General features: G+C 32.7%; 1 protein-coding gene across 14 annotated transcripts in view; it reads left to right on the plus strand.

Moving 5' to 3' along the window:
* Positions 1-16,071, plus strand: part of hppy (MAP4K3-like protein hppy) — a 136,067-nt gene that overhangs the window by 99,631 nt on the left and 20,365 nt on the right. For 9 of the 14 annotated variants that reach the window (XM_069842162.1, XM_069842165.1, XM_069842166.1 and 6 more), the window contains 3 exons: positions 7,097-7,231; positions 11,155-11,166; positions 15,761-15,918. In XM_069842162.1, the coding sequence (XP_069698263.1) occupies positions 7,097-7,231; positions 11,155-11,166; positions 15,761-15,918 (305 nt within the window). The remainder of the gene's footprint in view (positions 1-7,096; positions 7,232-11,154; positions 11,167-15,760; positions 15,919-16,071) is intronic. The other 5 variants (XM_069842168.1, XM_069842171.1, XM_069842174.1 and 2 more) reach the window with 2 other exon arrangements.

Consider the following 16,071-nt stretch of genomic DNA (forward strand, 5'->3'; position numbering starts at 1 on the left):
TTGACAGTTTATGTAAAAGTGTTTAGGACAAATATTCAATTATGAATACTTAATTATATGAGAGGGTCATTTCATAAGCCATGGTAACAATTTTTTTATTCCAAAAATACAGTTACACTAGGGGGTGCGGGTGGGTGTGGGTGTGGGTGTGTGTGCGCGTGCGTGCATGCATGCATGTGTGTGCGCGCATGTGAAATAATGTCGCAAGAATATACAGCACTAACTTTGAAACCAATGAACATATTTTTATTCTGTTTGCTTTGTGAGCTTAACAGATATTGGGAGTTTTGTTACACAGTTTCTACATGTGCACCTCTGGTTGCCAATGCAATATCTAATCGAAAGTCAATTTCGTTCCAAGTTTTTTTGAAGCATAACTCTGGTGTGTTTGTAGAAATGACATATTTTATTCTTACACGTAAGATCTGGAGATTCGCTACTGATGTTCTATAGATGTCCTTTATAGTGATAGATTTATTGATATTAGTTCACAAAAGTACAAACTTAATAATTTAAAAAAATGATCTATATACAAAAGTAGTTATACATAATAAATATACAATTTCCTAAACTAATTAATTTATTGCGAATCTCAGTAATTAATTGTTCAAACTTGCACTTACGATAGACGTGCTTTATGTAGCCCCACATAAAGAAATCTAGTGGTGTTAAACTAAATCAGAATTGTGTTTGAAATGCGTACTGCCAATGCAACACCTTTGCAGGTCATTATCTCAAAATGCACTTTATTATGTGCCGTTCTTCTGGAACCAGCCTCAATTAAAGTCAGCCTCAATTAAAGTATCATTGATAAGTAGATGTTTAATTTTTTATTGAAGTTAAAAACAGAAAATATTGAAAATTCAGGAAGGATACGTAGACTAATATTGAGTTTTAAACCTGCCATTGCGAAAAATTTTTGCTCTCTTAAAGGTAAATTAGTAGTCCATTTAGTACTGTAAATATAAGAAAATGGTATATATTTACTTATTTACTATAAGAAAATGGTATATATTTACTTGTTTAATTATTGAATTAATTAACATTTATTTATGTATTCGTATTTCAGAGGTATTTCATTCTGCATGGTGATACAAAATGATATACTATTGACATATTTTCAGCATGTGCCAAGACGTTCTTAGTGTAGCGCATGAGTATTTATTTAAAGGTTCATTGAGATTGAAATGATAATTTATTTTGCTAACCACAGCTTGGCTGAGCTTATTAACAAGATGCATTGCTTTTAAGATAATTCTGTAGCTACAAGTTGGCTTACGATCTCATTAGCAAGTACAGTGAAATCTATGTATGTTCGCCATTTAATATTAACACTTAAAATCTGGTGATAGTATTGGTATGCCTGGCATCTAAATCACAAAGAACCCAGTGGTATATTAGTATAGTACTCTTGTGCTCCCGCACACACGTTCAGATTTATGATTATTTATTGAGAAAATCAACTGTAATATCAATGTGAATTCTTAAACATTCAACACTTCATTTCATCTAATATCACTGTAAATAGATGTCTCTATATCAGAGCATCGCCTTATGCTGCCACTCACGAATATTTTTCATAGCTGGGGCATTTAAAAGTACTGGCACAGTGGTATGTTGGATATTTAAATACCTCCGGTTTTAAAGTGTTAAATCCTCGTTTGAAAACAGCATTTTATATTTCTAATTACCAGTACCAAATATTGTTACTGTAAAATATATATATTCTAAATTACATTATCTACTTTGTGATTGATCACTATTAAGATTTAGAATTATGGAAGAAAAGAACATAGTAAGACATGTTAAAAGTATGATAATAATTGAAATGTAACATTTTATTTTCACATGGAAATTAACACATGTTTGTAGAAATAATTATAGCATTGCCATTTAATACAGTTGGCTATCATAAAGGTTTCATTGTATTTTTTTTTCAGTGTACATTTTATGTGTTGGAATACTTTCAAAATCTTGAAATCTTGCATTATTTTACATTTTCTCAGGAATTTGAAGCATGTTTTAATTGGACAGAAAGTATGTGGAATGAAAATGATAAGTAGTTCAAGGATTAAGGGAAATTGAGTTTGTTGTAACTAATCCATTATTATATACATATATCGAATTTGTGATGTTGGTTTTTAAGATGACTTCTAAACTGTATCTTATACAGAGGGGATTATTTTGACTTCAGCATTCCTAAGGTCATGAAGTTGAAGATATTGCAGTGCTTATGGAAATAAAGCATGACAGCTTACAGTATTTACTGCAGAATCATTATTATGTGACTAACAATCGCAAGGTCTTGCAAATGTCAATGATGCCGCTAGCTTCCATAAAAAGATTGCACATATATTATGCACCAGCAATGCACCTCAGTTTTGAAGTAATTTGCACAGTTATGTTGGTCATACTGCATGACAGAACGAAAAAAGGTGTTTATTTAAGGAGATGTAACGTTTATTGTAACTATATTTAACTTTGAGATCAGTACTTTATATTCAGATGTACATTTTATACATTATCACTTGCCAAACAAACTATTTTACAAGTGTTTTTTTATATCACATTGCATAATAATAGATCAAATGTTTACAATACATGAACCATACTTAAAGAAATGCACTGAACTGATCTTCAAGAATACTATGGTTATTTGTTCCATTCATTCTAATATCCTTTGTAGTTATTCTTATGAGCTCATACGTTGCAGTAGCTCTCCATTACTTCCTACGCTAGTGGTAACTATTGTGTGCTTAAGATGATTCAAATAATGTAAACAATTCTATGGGTTCCTTAATTGCTCCTCTAGACTAGAGGTACTTGTGAAAAAATTAGTTTCTAATGCTGTAAAATTTCGAAAACGACATGTAGCATATTTTATCAGTGGAGTAAAAGCCTGATATAGTGCTGTTGTTGGGGAACATAGTTAAACCCCTTGGTATAGCTGAACCGCGATATATCGGAAGTGATTATAGTCCATGTGTTAAGGAAATGACAAGTCAAATGGAGATAAGTGAAGCAGGTAATTTAATGCACATAACTCTATACATGAATTTAAATAATGTAATAAGTACTGTAATATGAACTAAACACTCAGTAGTTATGGAGTTTATTCCATAAAACTTTTTATTGTGTTGCTTTTAGGAATAAATAATTCATTTCACTGTTCGTAAACTAACCTGATTTTATACTGACTTAAAAGAGTCCCTAAGTTTTGTTAGGCGGACTAAATCACTGTGTTGCTTTTTTGCATATTGTTTTATATTAGCAAAATGGAATAGACGGACACTGTTTGGTTCACTTTGCCTTTCCAACCGGACATTACGTTATTTAGATGAGATATCACTTCGTTAACACTTGGAATATTGTCTTTCTCTTCTACAACATTTTCATTACTGCCATCTTCATCATCATTTTCTTCATTTTTATTCCATATAATATTTATATCTTCACCAAGCTCTCAGACTCATTACTGGTGGAATCAAAACAACGCCAATAGATTCTATGAGATTCCTCACTAATATTAACAGTATCAAAATGACAATAGAAGAAAAAGCACTGATTCAATATGAAAAACTTATCAGATTACCAGGAAACAATTGGCATTCATACAGTCCTCTATGTAGATTAAAACTCAAAAAAGTTTCATATCCATTGTTCAAGAATTAAAACAGAAAATCAATAATCCGAATTTAAAAGAAAACTTACAAATTAAACCAAACCCTTTAACTCTATTAAATATAGAATATAATCTAAATTTAACAGAAGAAATACTGAAATCAGAAGTAAACACTGAAATACTGAAACAATTGTCTTTAGAGACAATTAATATTAGGTACCCTCCACAAAACTGGCTTCATTTATACACCGACGGATCCTTGATCTCCAGAGAACTGTCTCTTCTCACTTTATAGATCTCTTGGATATGGAACAACAAGTTTTGATGGTGAAATCATTGCAATAAGTGAAAGTCTCAGGAATCTTCTATGCCACATCAATAAATTTACGAATGCAGTTATATTGTCAGACTCCAAAGCAGCTATTCTATCAATAGTCTCTAAACACACATCTTAATCTCAAACAGCAGAAATAACTAAAATGCTCTCTCAATTAATATCACTCAATAAAAGAATTGTATTCCAATGGATACCATCCCATTGTGGAATCCTGGGAAACGAGAATGCGGATGCTTTAGCAAAGAAGGGCAGCACTGCTACTTACAGACCTGTTACTAAATCTACATATTACTCTGTGAAAAGATTTATTAAATCTACATACTTAGACGTCAACAAACAAAATTTGATAACACAATCGCAAGGGAAAAAATGGAACTCTCTGCATCAAAATCCACAGTTAATTCCCGATTTGCCACGAAAATCGTCATTAGCTGCATTTAGATTGGCAACAGGCCATGATTGTTTGGCCAAACACCTGCATAGAATTGGAATATATCAGTCCCCTAACTGCCCATTGTGCAACTCACACCAAGAAATGGATTCGGAACACCTCAAAATCTGTGCTTCATTGGCTGGCCATGATAATATCTTTGAAAAATATTGGAGTGGAAGAGGTCAAATGACTTTATTGTCAAATGCCTGGCATTAGAAAACAACAACAACATTTATATCTTCACCCTCTAATTTGTACCTTCTGGAATGCAGCATTCCCGCCACAAGTTTGCCTTTGTTTCTCTGCTTTTTATAAGGTCAATAATTATTTTAAGCTTTTTACTCACTGAATATGTTTTTCGTTTTTGCGACATTACTGCACTTAACATTTAATTAAATTAAGACTCAGAACATGTGACAGACTAAAACTGAACAATTTAACACCCAGAACAAGTGACACAGACTAAAACACAGTACAGTATAGCTTTCACTGTACAAGACTAGAATAAAAATGCATTCATGATTTTTTAACGCACAAATTATTTCCTGTTATACCTGCAAAATCCTTTGGAATGAAGTTTTACAACGCTGAGGAAAAGGTCATTGTCCACTAAGGGCTGTGCCTATATGTGCTGATGCAGCATGTTATACTCCAGAAACGCAGTATTATCTTTTAAATTGAGTTCATTTTTTAAGATTGATTTCCACTGAATATAAATTATATATATACTATCCCCACATTAAATACGAATTCGCGGTAAATCATACTGCACTATATTGGGCTTATACTGTATATTTCTTTCCTCCTTTCCAGAATGTATAAAAATGCAATATTTATGTGATGTAACTCTATATTAATTTGGAAAAAACACATTCTGGTCGATAAGATCAGATCAGTATCTACTGTTGCAGTACTAAAAATTCTTACAAGGATTGTATTTCCAGCATGCATTAGAATTAAAAATTATATTTGTAAATTTGAGTTCTGCAACTCAGTCATAAGATATAAACAAAAAAAAAAAAATCTTACTGTCACTTCTGCTGCTACTGCTGTACATTGCTATGGAGTTTGAAGATGATCTTGGAGAAAATATGTCATTTTTATTAAAAACCTAAAAGTAATATATAAATAATAAGCTAATAGGTCAAATTATTACATTAATGCACAGCTTACTTTCCTTACAATATTATCATGACAGATTAGTATTATACGATGTGTTTTTCTATTTTGATCTTAGTCGAAATGTAAGTCTTAAAACACATTTCTTTTTAAGAGTTGAGAAATACATTTTTAAATTTTAAAATAAAATGTAAGGAAAACATAAAGAAGTGTTTGTTTGCCAATTAATTGAATGATTTAAATTCTTCAGGAATATGAAATTCGTGTTTGGGTAATTAATAAGAAAAGATGGTGAAATTTAATTAAAATATTTGTAGTTTTGTTTGGAAATATAATTTTTATTTTTGTACTTTTGTTGTGAAATTTGAAACTCTAGTTTCTTCAAAATGATTTACTATAGAAATCATTATACATAATAAAATAGTTACATTCTTTACTTTCATACATTAAAACAACTTACATTTTAAAATAGGTTCACTTTACTCATGAATTAGAAATATTTGAAATTTTGTTATCAACTTATTAAACTGATCTTTTTTATCTTTGCTAATTCATATCCTCTTTTCATTGGTATTATCTCCATTATAGTCAATAGAGTGGTAAATTCGTTCCTACTATTGTCACGTTTTATAAGAATATGAAAGGAATGTTGTAACTGAAAGAAGCTGTGCATTATAGTTGGTAAGACTGTAAGGTCCATAGCACATACAGGGTTTTATAGCGCAATGTATTAAGAATGAAGGAACTGAGTATGTACTGGAAGGTAAATGACGTAAGATCAGTTACCCTACCATCATTCTAATTTATAATTATTATTCCTTTAAGTCGACCTGGTTGGAAAGTTGGTATAGCGCTGGCCTTCTATGCCCAAGGTTGCGGGTTCGATCCTGGGCCATGTCAATGGCATTTAAGTGTGCTTAAATGCGACAGGCTCGTGTCAGTAGATTTACTATCATGTAAAAGAACTCGCAGGACAAAATTCCGGCACATCTGACAACGCTGATATAACCTCTGCAGTTGCAAGCGTCGTTAAATAAAACATAACATTTTAACATTTATTCCTTTATCCCTTAAATTCTGCATTTTTCTTGAAAAACAATTGTTCAAATGTTCAATTTTCTTTCATTTCTAGCGCAAAAAAAAAAATCCATTGAATTGCATATGGTAGCTTGATTTGAAGGTTGAAAAATATTTTAAGAATGCCATTTCTTTTGAGATTAATTGTGCATTTTCATACTTCACATATTGAAGAATGGAATTTCTTCATAGTTTATCATACATAAATGTAATACAGTTTCTCTCCTAAAGAGCAAATTTACAAATGAGAATCAAACGGCCTTTTATCTTCCTGACCTGCTTGCTTACATATTAATTCACTGATAAGTTTATATTTAAGGGCATGGTTATGTACAGCATATTCTATGTTGTTTACTCTAAGAGGTGCAGTTTGTATTATGAGAATGAAGTATAAACTCACTCTTCATCTGCTTTTCTATCTTCTGAGCTCATAATTATATCTATCTGACAGAGGCTTCTTAAATTCATCGATTACTTAAATATATAATAATTACCCTCCATTACTTAGGGGCGGGTGGTTCCCCAAGAAGGCATAGTTCAATGGATGAAATGTTTGGACTAGTGGCAACATTGACATTGAACGGCCAGCGTCAGCGATCACTTAGTGATAGTGGTGCAACCAACAAGGACAGTTGCACCAATGGTAAGTGCAAGAATAAATTAATTTACAGTTGAGTTTACAGAGTTAGGTGTATCTGTCTTTAAGATTTATCTTAAAGATTCCACATGTATGAACTATTAAAATAGATTGTATTCCAAGCATGACTGGAAGATTGTAGTCATATCAATCAGAAGCCTTATTAGTGTTGACCTGTTTTGACTATATACCTAAGTCGTAGACATTCTGTGCATGAATAATGTTATAATTTCGTCGTTTCCTTGCTGTATATTGAGTAGACAGGTGGATGTGATCTTATTGTATTAATGATTCAATTTTTCTACAATTTTCTTCAGAACTCAAAATTATTGTAATTTTTTTTCTTATTCTCACTCCTCTTCATTTTCCTTGCCCTTTTCCTTCCCCCCTGTCTATTTCTTCTGCACTTTTTGATGCATTTTCATATTGCATTCGATTTGTCTGTGTATCTTTCCTTCCGTTCATCCATTTATCTGTATGTGTACCCACATGTAACAATTCGACTAGCATTGTACAGATTTTGACAAAACTTAAAGTCTAAGAAATACAGTGTTCACGGCTGTTGAAAATACCATGACAGGTGAAACGTTTTCATCTGTGAACGATACAAACTATAGTAAGTTCAGAACAGTAGCACAGTGTTGGATAAACTAATAACAAAACTGAACTCTGAGTGCAAAATCATTTGCTCTCATTGGTTGCACCTGTAATAGGTGATAGGGGTGTAATTGCTTCTCCCTAAGTACTTGCCACACAATATCCCTTGAAGCATGCATTTCACGGGCAAGTTGACTGTTTTTAGCAGTCCATTTTACCTGTGGCAATTGTGTTACTGTTTTGCAAGCTAGCACCACTATAGTCCCGTCACTCTAATTTCCGGCAGCCAATCGCATTGCAGGTCGGCTACATTTAAACGTGTGCATCTTGTGATTCGCTGATTCATTTCTTAAGGCTCGATAAATACTTAATATAATCGTCCGCCATTTTAGCTCCTTCATTGGCGTTCGCAGAAAGCACACGAAGACGTTATTTGCCGCTCAATTATTTGCTGAATTACATTGCGTTTGATTTATTATCATAGGAGCTATGACATGATAATGTTTAACAGTGTTGCAAATAGATTCCTCGTATGGTAGCTCGGCAACGTAAGAACAAAAATGGCGAACGATACTACCTACCTAGACTTTATAGAGCCTACACTTTCTAAAACGTAAGCAGAGAGGCGGAGTCACACCGGAAATAACAGCGTCGGGACTATAAATGTTGATATGTTAGGCAGTTGTTTGTTATGAAAACCAAAGCAGGTTACAAAAACGTTCCTCAGACGTATTTATTATTCAAGATCTAGTTCCGTCTGAAATAGGCATTTTTGACCAATGGTTCCCTGTCTCAAAATACTGAGTTTAGGCTAATTATCATCTATATTATTTTGACCTAAGAGATGTCATACATCCTATATAAGAATTTAAATTAATTTTAGATATTAGATAATTCATATCACTGCAGAATTACTGGTTAAAGAGATAAAGACAAATAAAAATGATCTTGAAAGCTGTGTTTGTGGCATTGTATATGGTCAATAAATTTGCTGTCATGCAAGTAGCAAGGTATGTTACAGAATAAATGACTAACTGAATGATTTCGAGCAGTACATGCCTTTATTGAAATATTACATGTGCTTTTAAATTAAATTCTATACCATTCCCAATTCACTTACATTGTTTTTAATTGTTAGTAACTTACATAACCTTTTTACAAACTTTGAGGTGCAAAATTTTACTACTAATGCTGCTGCTTTCCTTCAATTATAATTTAACTTTTCTTCTTATGTCAAGTCTTTTCAAGTGTCCTGTCCATCATAAATTCTTTTCACCTTCCTCCATAGCAGTGCAATATGTTTGATATATTTATCGGACTATATTCTCCACTTATTAAAGGATATCGTACATTTCATAACTTAAATTAATATTGATTTTATCATTATCTAATTACAGGAAAAGAATGTTGGTTGCCTAATCCATAACCTTTTAATTGTCCTAGAATGTGTAATACTTACTTAAAATTGACTTTTAAGGAACCCGCAAGTTCATTGCCACCCTCACATAAGCCCACCATCGGTCCACTGACAGTAATAAAACACAGTGTTTTGTATTCGATCATCATGTTTATGTTTATGGGATTTAAGGCTTGTGTTTATTACAAGACACATTAAAAATACTGTAAATGTTGTCATTAAATTTTTACTCTTTCATTATACACTTAATTTAGCAATTAAAGTAAAAAATAAAATCTTTAAATTTAAAACTTCTGAAAGTGTTAAAAAATTGTTTAATAAAGTTAATGTATTTGGGTAACCATACAATACCGTTTCCAGATGATGTTTTCCTTCATCAATGGCTACTAATGAAATTAATTTTGTTTATAAAAGGCAGATATCACATTCTTGACTTTTTCTGAGTTAAATAATCCAGCCAACAACAGATTTGTGCAAATATCTCAATTTTTTCAAAATGTCACTTGGTGCATTGTTGCATATCTCCATACAATTGCAGAATGGTTAGCTTTGGGACACCAGTACAAACAAACTTTTTCACTGTTATTGCTGTTTGATGTTTTAAGGTGGTGAACCATTGAGCGTGGTATCATAATTATAAAAAATTTTGAAGCAAAAATTGTGAGACTTGCGGGAACCAAGACACACGTTAAAAGTGCAGGATTTTTTATGCATGAAGAAGTAAAGGTACGGTCACACTTCGCTACTTTTGCTGCGCAACTTTTGTACTGCAGCTGCAAAAGTTGCGTGTCGTGTTCACATGTAAGCCAAAAGTAGCACACTGCATGCTACTTTTCGTGCTGCGCAACCCGAGTGCAGCAAAAGTTGCAACTGGAGGTTGCGAGTCTGTTCACACACAAGGCGCTACCTTTGCAGCCACAGTCATGCTGCAGTTTTCCATCTCCGTGTTGACGTCTCAATGTACATTTTGTGGTTATGTTCGCATTATTAATAAACTCATGCGAAAGGTTACTTATCAATTATTTGCTTTTCTGTCCTAACTAATATTCAGAAATTGGCATTATTTTTACTATAAAGCTTTTAAAAACGCCTATATACTTGAATGATAACCAACAGCATATTCACGTAATCAATGTTGGCAACCCTCCTGTTTGAAGCTATGCTACAGAAAATTAAAAAAGTGAATTATATCGTCAGCAAATATGCTCAGACTGTGTTGTGCATTTAATAACTGTTACAAATAATTTATTTTCATCACATAACATTAAAATACATTCAAACAATACAAATATCATTGGCACATTTGGGTGGCAACACTGGTCGCAACCGCAGCAAAAGTTTCAACAAAATCGATATCAAAAATGCTGCAGCTGCAACCCTGAGAACCCTGTTCACACGTCGCTACTTTTAAGCTGCGCACAGCATCAAAAAGTAGCGAGCAGCAGGTTCAGCAGCTGCTACTTTTCGGGTTGCACCGTTGTTCACACGTTGCAGTATGAGAGTTGCGCAGTTTTTTGTACTGCATCGCTGCAAAAGTAGCGACGTGTGAGCGTACCTTAATGTTCAGGGTTGCAGTATTTAATGCATTACGCAATAGTGGTGTAAACTGTGGGTTGAATGGGCTCAGAGCTCCATGAAAAGTTCGAAAAAAATAGTTCAGAGTTTCTGTAAGGTGTCCCCTGATGAGATCCTGCAAGTAAATGTGTATGCATTATTTTATTTGCCACTGAGTTTACATATAGTAGTTGTGTACACATTTTTTTTTTCATCCTGTGCTGACGTAGATCATACAGATATAAAATATATCCTTTAACTTGATGTTCATAATTGTACTGACGTTAAAGCCAAAGTCATGTTTCTCAAACTATAATCATTAAACTCTTCCGTTTTTCTTCTTGCTCCTGAAATTTTCAAGGGACTTGTGTGAGTAAGTATCTTATTTTAAATGTTCTAAATGCAAATTTTAGAAATGCGATTTAGCAACAAACAACATTCATGGTGAAATATGTATAAGCAGTATTTAAAATATCCCTTTGTGTACTTTCTGCTGAGAATATTTTTGTAGTATATCTGCAGTGCTTGGGATAAGTGACATAAGTCAGTTTCCACAAATCTTTTTTTGATAATTTATTGACAACTTACACTAGTTTATGTCGATTTGATTTTTTTCTGTATGAATTATTGTAATGGGAGAAATACTTATGTATTTTTCCCGAGCACTGCAGATATATACTCTACGTTTCCTTGTTTTCTGATTTTACGAAGAATTATCTCATTTTATTAGCAAGAATTTTCATAATTGGAAGTTTCTCACAGTTTTTATGTCTAAGATAAATAGATACACATTATCTTATCTTCCTTCTCTTTTAACTACAATAAGTATTTTAAATTTGAAAAATAATTTAAGTAATACATCTTAACTTTGTTAGATGAGTGTCAGATGTGAATTACGTCTTGAGAATATATAATAAATATTCATAACTTTGAGTAGAAAGAACCTTCATTGTTTATTGGAGGGACAGCTTTATTTTCTGAACAATATAATGTAAAGACTAATACTTGAAGGGCTGTTATCAGAAATTGCTTTACAATGATTCATATTTGCTCTCACACTTAAATTTTTTAGCAAACTCATCAGTACGACTATTGCAATACTTTTCTCATACAGTCTAATAAAATTACTTTATATTCAAGTAATGGATCTTTTTTAATGTCCTTATAACTGTGCGCTGCGTTGCGCCTGAAGGCGGCAGAATTAGAAGAGCAGACATCGTGGCTCTAGACAAGACTAATAGTAGACTATACTGGACCCAACTGTTAGATTTGAGATGAGCCAGACCCAACCATGTGAGGTCAACAAAGAGAAACAACAAATTTATGAGCCTACTATTCCGCATTTTCGAGAAAAATATCAGATGGAAGGCACCTGGGAAGTACATGGTTTTAATGATCGGAGCGAGGGACACCATCCCACGATCAACTGTAAACACTATCAAAACATTTGGAATCCATGACATCATTCCAAAAATAATTACTTCTAGCATTAAAGGGTCTGTGGCATTTCTGAAAAATCATTTATATGGAATATCATAATCCCCCCCCCCCTCTTTCTATCCATTAGTGTGCGATTGTTACAATATTGTGTACAAATTTATTATTTCTTAAATTTAAGCTCCTAGTTCACATTTCAATTTGACTCATCTACTTTACTGCAATCGTTATTATTCTTATATATGTGTTATTCTGTGTTTTTGGCAACCCAGGATGCCTGGGCAGACTATTTCTTGGAAATAAATTATATATAACAGAGAAAAGGTCTGGAATCAATCTTCACACCCTGAATTTGAAGTATGTCTGTGGCTTATGACTGAAATTATTGTACACACAGACTTTGATTAAATGTGCATATTTCTCAACTTCTAAACAAGTCCATAAAATGTTTCACTTTTAGGCACCTAAATTAAAATTTAATATCTATACTAAACCCTCAAATTCAGGAGAATAAAAATGGGATAAGTTATTATCATTGCAAGATTCTATTCCTCAAATGCATCACAGACATCATTGCCAAAATATTCACTGTGTGTTCAGAAAACTGATACATATTTCCGTTGCTGTGTGAAAAATTAGTTTACTTTGCTGCTTTTTCTTCATATATTAATGGCAAAGAAACAGTATAAATTTTACACTTCAGTTTGTAAATACAGTGGAAATTCGGTTAACATTGTTAATTTCTTGTCTAAAAGTATAGTAGCTACAGTATTGAAACAATGCTAGTCGAATAATTGAAACCCTTATTATAGCAACAATTATTTCTGAAAATAAAACCTACCCACATACAAGCATCTTTCTCTTAGGTTATAACTTGGAATAAAATTATGTATTACAGGAAATATTTTCTTTTGATGCCCATATTTGTTATACATAGGTCTTTAACAGAAATGCAGTGCTGTAAAATTGAATAATCACTGAATTGCATATTTTAACATTCTTTTTGACACCCACGTCTTAACCTACAAAAACGACATTTGGGCATGTGACTGGATGCTCGAGATAGTACGAATATTAGTCATGTAGCAGAAATTTGCTGGTACATGTTCCAGCAAAAATGGCGATTAGTAGGCCTATAATTTCTACAATATTCAGATTTAATAGTATTAAACATTGAATGGCGATTAGGTTTGTAGAAATTATAGTTGTAGACAATGATAACACTGGTATGCAATTTTAAATCTTTGTTTTTGCTTCATGAGCAAACATGACTATTCTTAGTTAACTGGAGTGTCCTGAAAACGATTCTGTATTCAGATTTTCTTTATCAAGTCAGATTTTTCTGAAATTAAAAAAAAAAAAAACAACAAAAACACGTCAAAATTGGCGAAGTTTATAATTTTTTAAAGCTATTTTAACGTGATTATGTAACTTAGACTTATATGACTGTTCTCAGTTAGCTAATGCGTCCTCAATCCGAATCTGTTTTAAAATTTTCTGTATCACTTAGATTTTTCTATAATTTTTTAAATAAAAAACGAAAACTTCAAAATTTGAACAAAAATTTTAAAAAGTCGAAGTTCATAATTTTTATAATGTAATAATCTAATCTAAGTAAGCTTAAAATTAATTCTTAATCGTCTTTCATTGGTACTCTACTTTGAGTTTCTAGATGAAATCTTTCACCCTGCTTCTCACTCATTGCATCAAGATTTTTGGGAATAGTCAATATGGCTGCGTAGGAAATTAAAATTCACAAACTTGTTGCAACCTAGAGTTCTGAAGTTGGTTAACATTTCCTCGGCAATTCTCAACCTTTCTGTTCCTAGAAATTTTCAGTCAAGTTCTTAAATGAAAACCACGAAGGTTTTTTCTTTTCTTTCATAGATGACAGGAAATTTGGATCTCTCATTAGGTCGCGTATCTGTGGTCCATCAAATATGCCAGATTTAATTTTTGCCCTTGTTTCCATTGTAAATTTTGTTTTTAATTTTAGGTACGAAATTATATTGTTTTTGCTGCCAAGGATAGTAACAAATTATATCATAATATGGAGTAGGAGAAAGGAACTTTCTCTTTAACACAATTTTTTCGTCTGATACAAGATGAAGTATTAGAGCTATTCGACATTTAATAAAGATGTTACTTCCTAGACCTTCTTGTGAAACTTTGTGAAGAGATGATTCGTCTGTATTGAAATCTTGCAATTGTTGCATTGTCAGTTTGTACATTTATTTTTGTATTGTTTTGCTGAACAATGCTGAATTCAAAATGATAAAAAAAATTCATATTATTATCTATTTCATAATATTGTTGTGACTGTTAAAAATGGGTAGTTTCTTTGTATGTGATGCTTATGAAACAGTAAAAAAAAAAGTTTCCTATCTTGTTGTTATAGTAGAGTCAAGGTAAGCGTTCGCTGCATCGTATCGCACTCCTCGTACGAATCGCACGCAACGGATATTTTAAGTGCAGTGCATTCACTGTAACGGCTTCACCTCATCACCTCATCGGAATCCCCTATCAGCTGTTTAAAACATGATGTCGTATGATATTGATATTACTGAAAGCAGAGGAGTTGAGGTTAGGTCTATTAATTACGTCTGTTAGCGAATAAGAATTTGTAATTGCTTCATGTGTCTTAATTGAAGAGGAAGAAACGAAAGAAATATTGGTTACATAATATATTTGCAAGAAATGACTTGATTATTGTAATGGGAACGCCTCAAATTATATAATTCTTCGCAGTTTTCTACACGCGAAATAAGTTTTCCGTCTCCCATTTTGGCGCGACACTGAACATGGCACAACATAATAGTAACAGTTGACCAATTAAAATTGATTTATTAAAGAAGGCCATAATCGCACGCATCGGAAAAGTTGCCCATCCGAGAAACGTGGACGGATTTGCCGAGAGGCGATGCGTCTGATATGATGTAGTGGACGCGGTTACATAACAATTACAGCAAAGATAGTCTTTTTCCGATCCGTGCAATTCGTCCGATGCGTGCGATACGATGTAGTGAACGCTTACTTTCAGTGTTATCTGTGTTGGTATACATTACATTAACAAGAACAGAATATAAAACATGCATAGAAGGAAAAGAAGAGAAGAATGAGAATGAGTGATGAATGATGTGGTAGAACTATTTCTTGTGTATTTGTATTGTTAAGTTGATGTTGATTCCGTAAATGGAATAAAAGTTACGTAATTATTTCCGTACAAGAATAAGTGGAATTTTAAATTTTAAAATGTTCTTCATTGTTCTATATACACTTTTAACACTTTTGTAATCACTGATTAACTATGCAACTTCTTTACTGTGTTAACGTTTTAGGAAATTACCTGGCTGACTAGTTTTGAAGTGATTGTCCAAAATTGGACAATGAAGAATATCACTTCGAAACTAGTCAGCCAGGTAATTTTCTAAAACGTTAACACAGTAAAGAAGTTGTATAGTTAATCAGTCTTTAAAATGTTATGCATTGGCATGATCACCCATACTGTAAGTGTTGTAAATCACTTCTAGGTGATGGATTAGGTTCAGGTCCAGAGCCTGATCTTCTTTCTGACACTCCACCAGTGCCACCCCGACGGAGGGAGAAGAAAAGACACACACCTCCACGACCCGTCAGTAATGGACTCCCACCAACACCTAAAGTTCATATGGGAGCCTGCTTTTCTAAGGTAAATTATTTTTTATCTTTGTTGCTTTCAGTGTTAAACTTTTCATTCTTTTCCTGAAAAAAAAAAAAAAAAAACACGAGTTTTAATAATGTAGTTTTTAATAACACATTTGTAAGACTGGGATCATTAATAAAAGAAACGAAACCTGTCTGA

This window comes from Periplaneta americana, chromosome 12 (assembly GCF_040183065.1).
Source record: "Periplaneta americana isolate PAMFEO1 chromosome 12, P.americana_PAMFEO1_priV1, whole genome shotgun sequence".
In the NCBI taxonomy this organism is placed as follows: Eukaryota; Metazoa; Arthropoda; class Insecta; order Blattodea; family Blattidae; genus Periplaneta; species Periplaneta americana.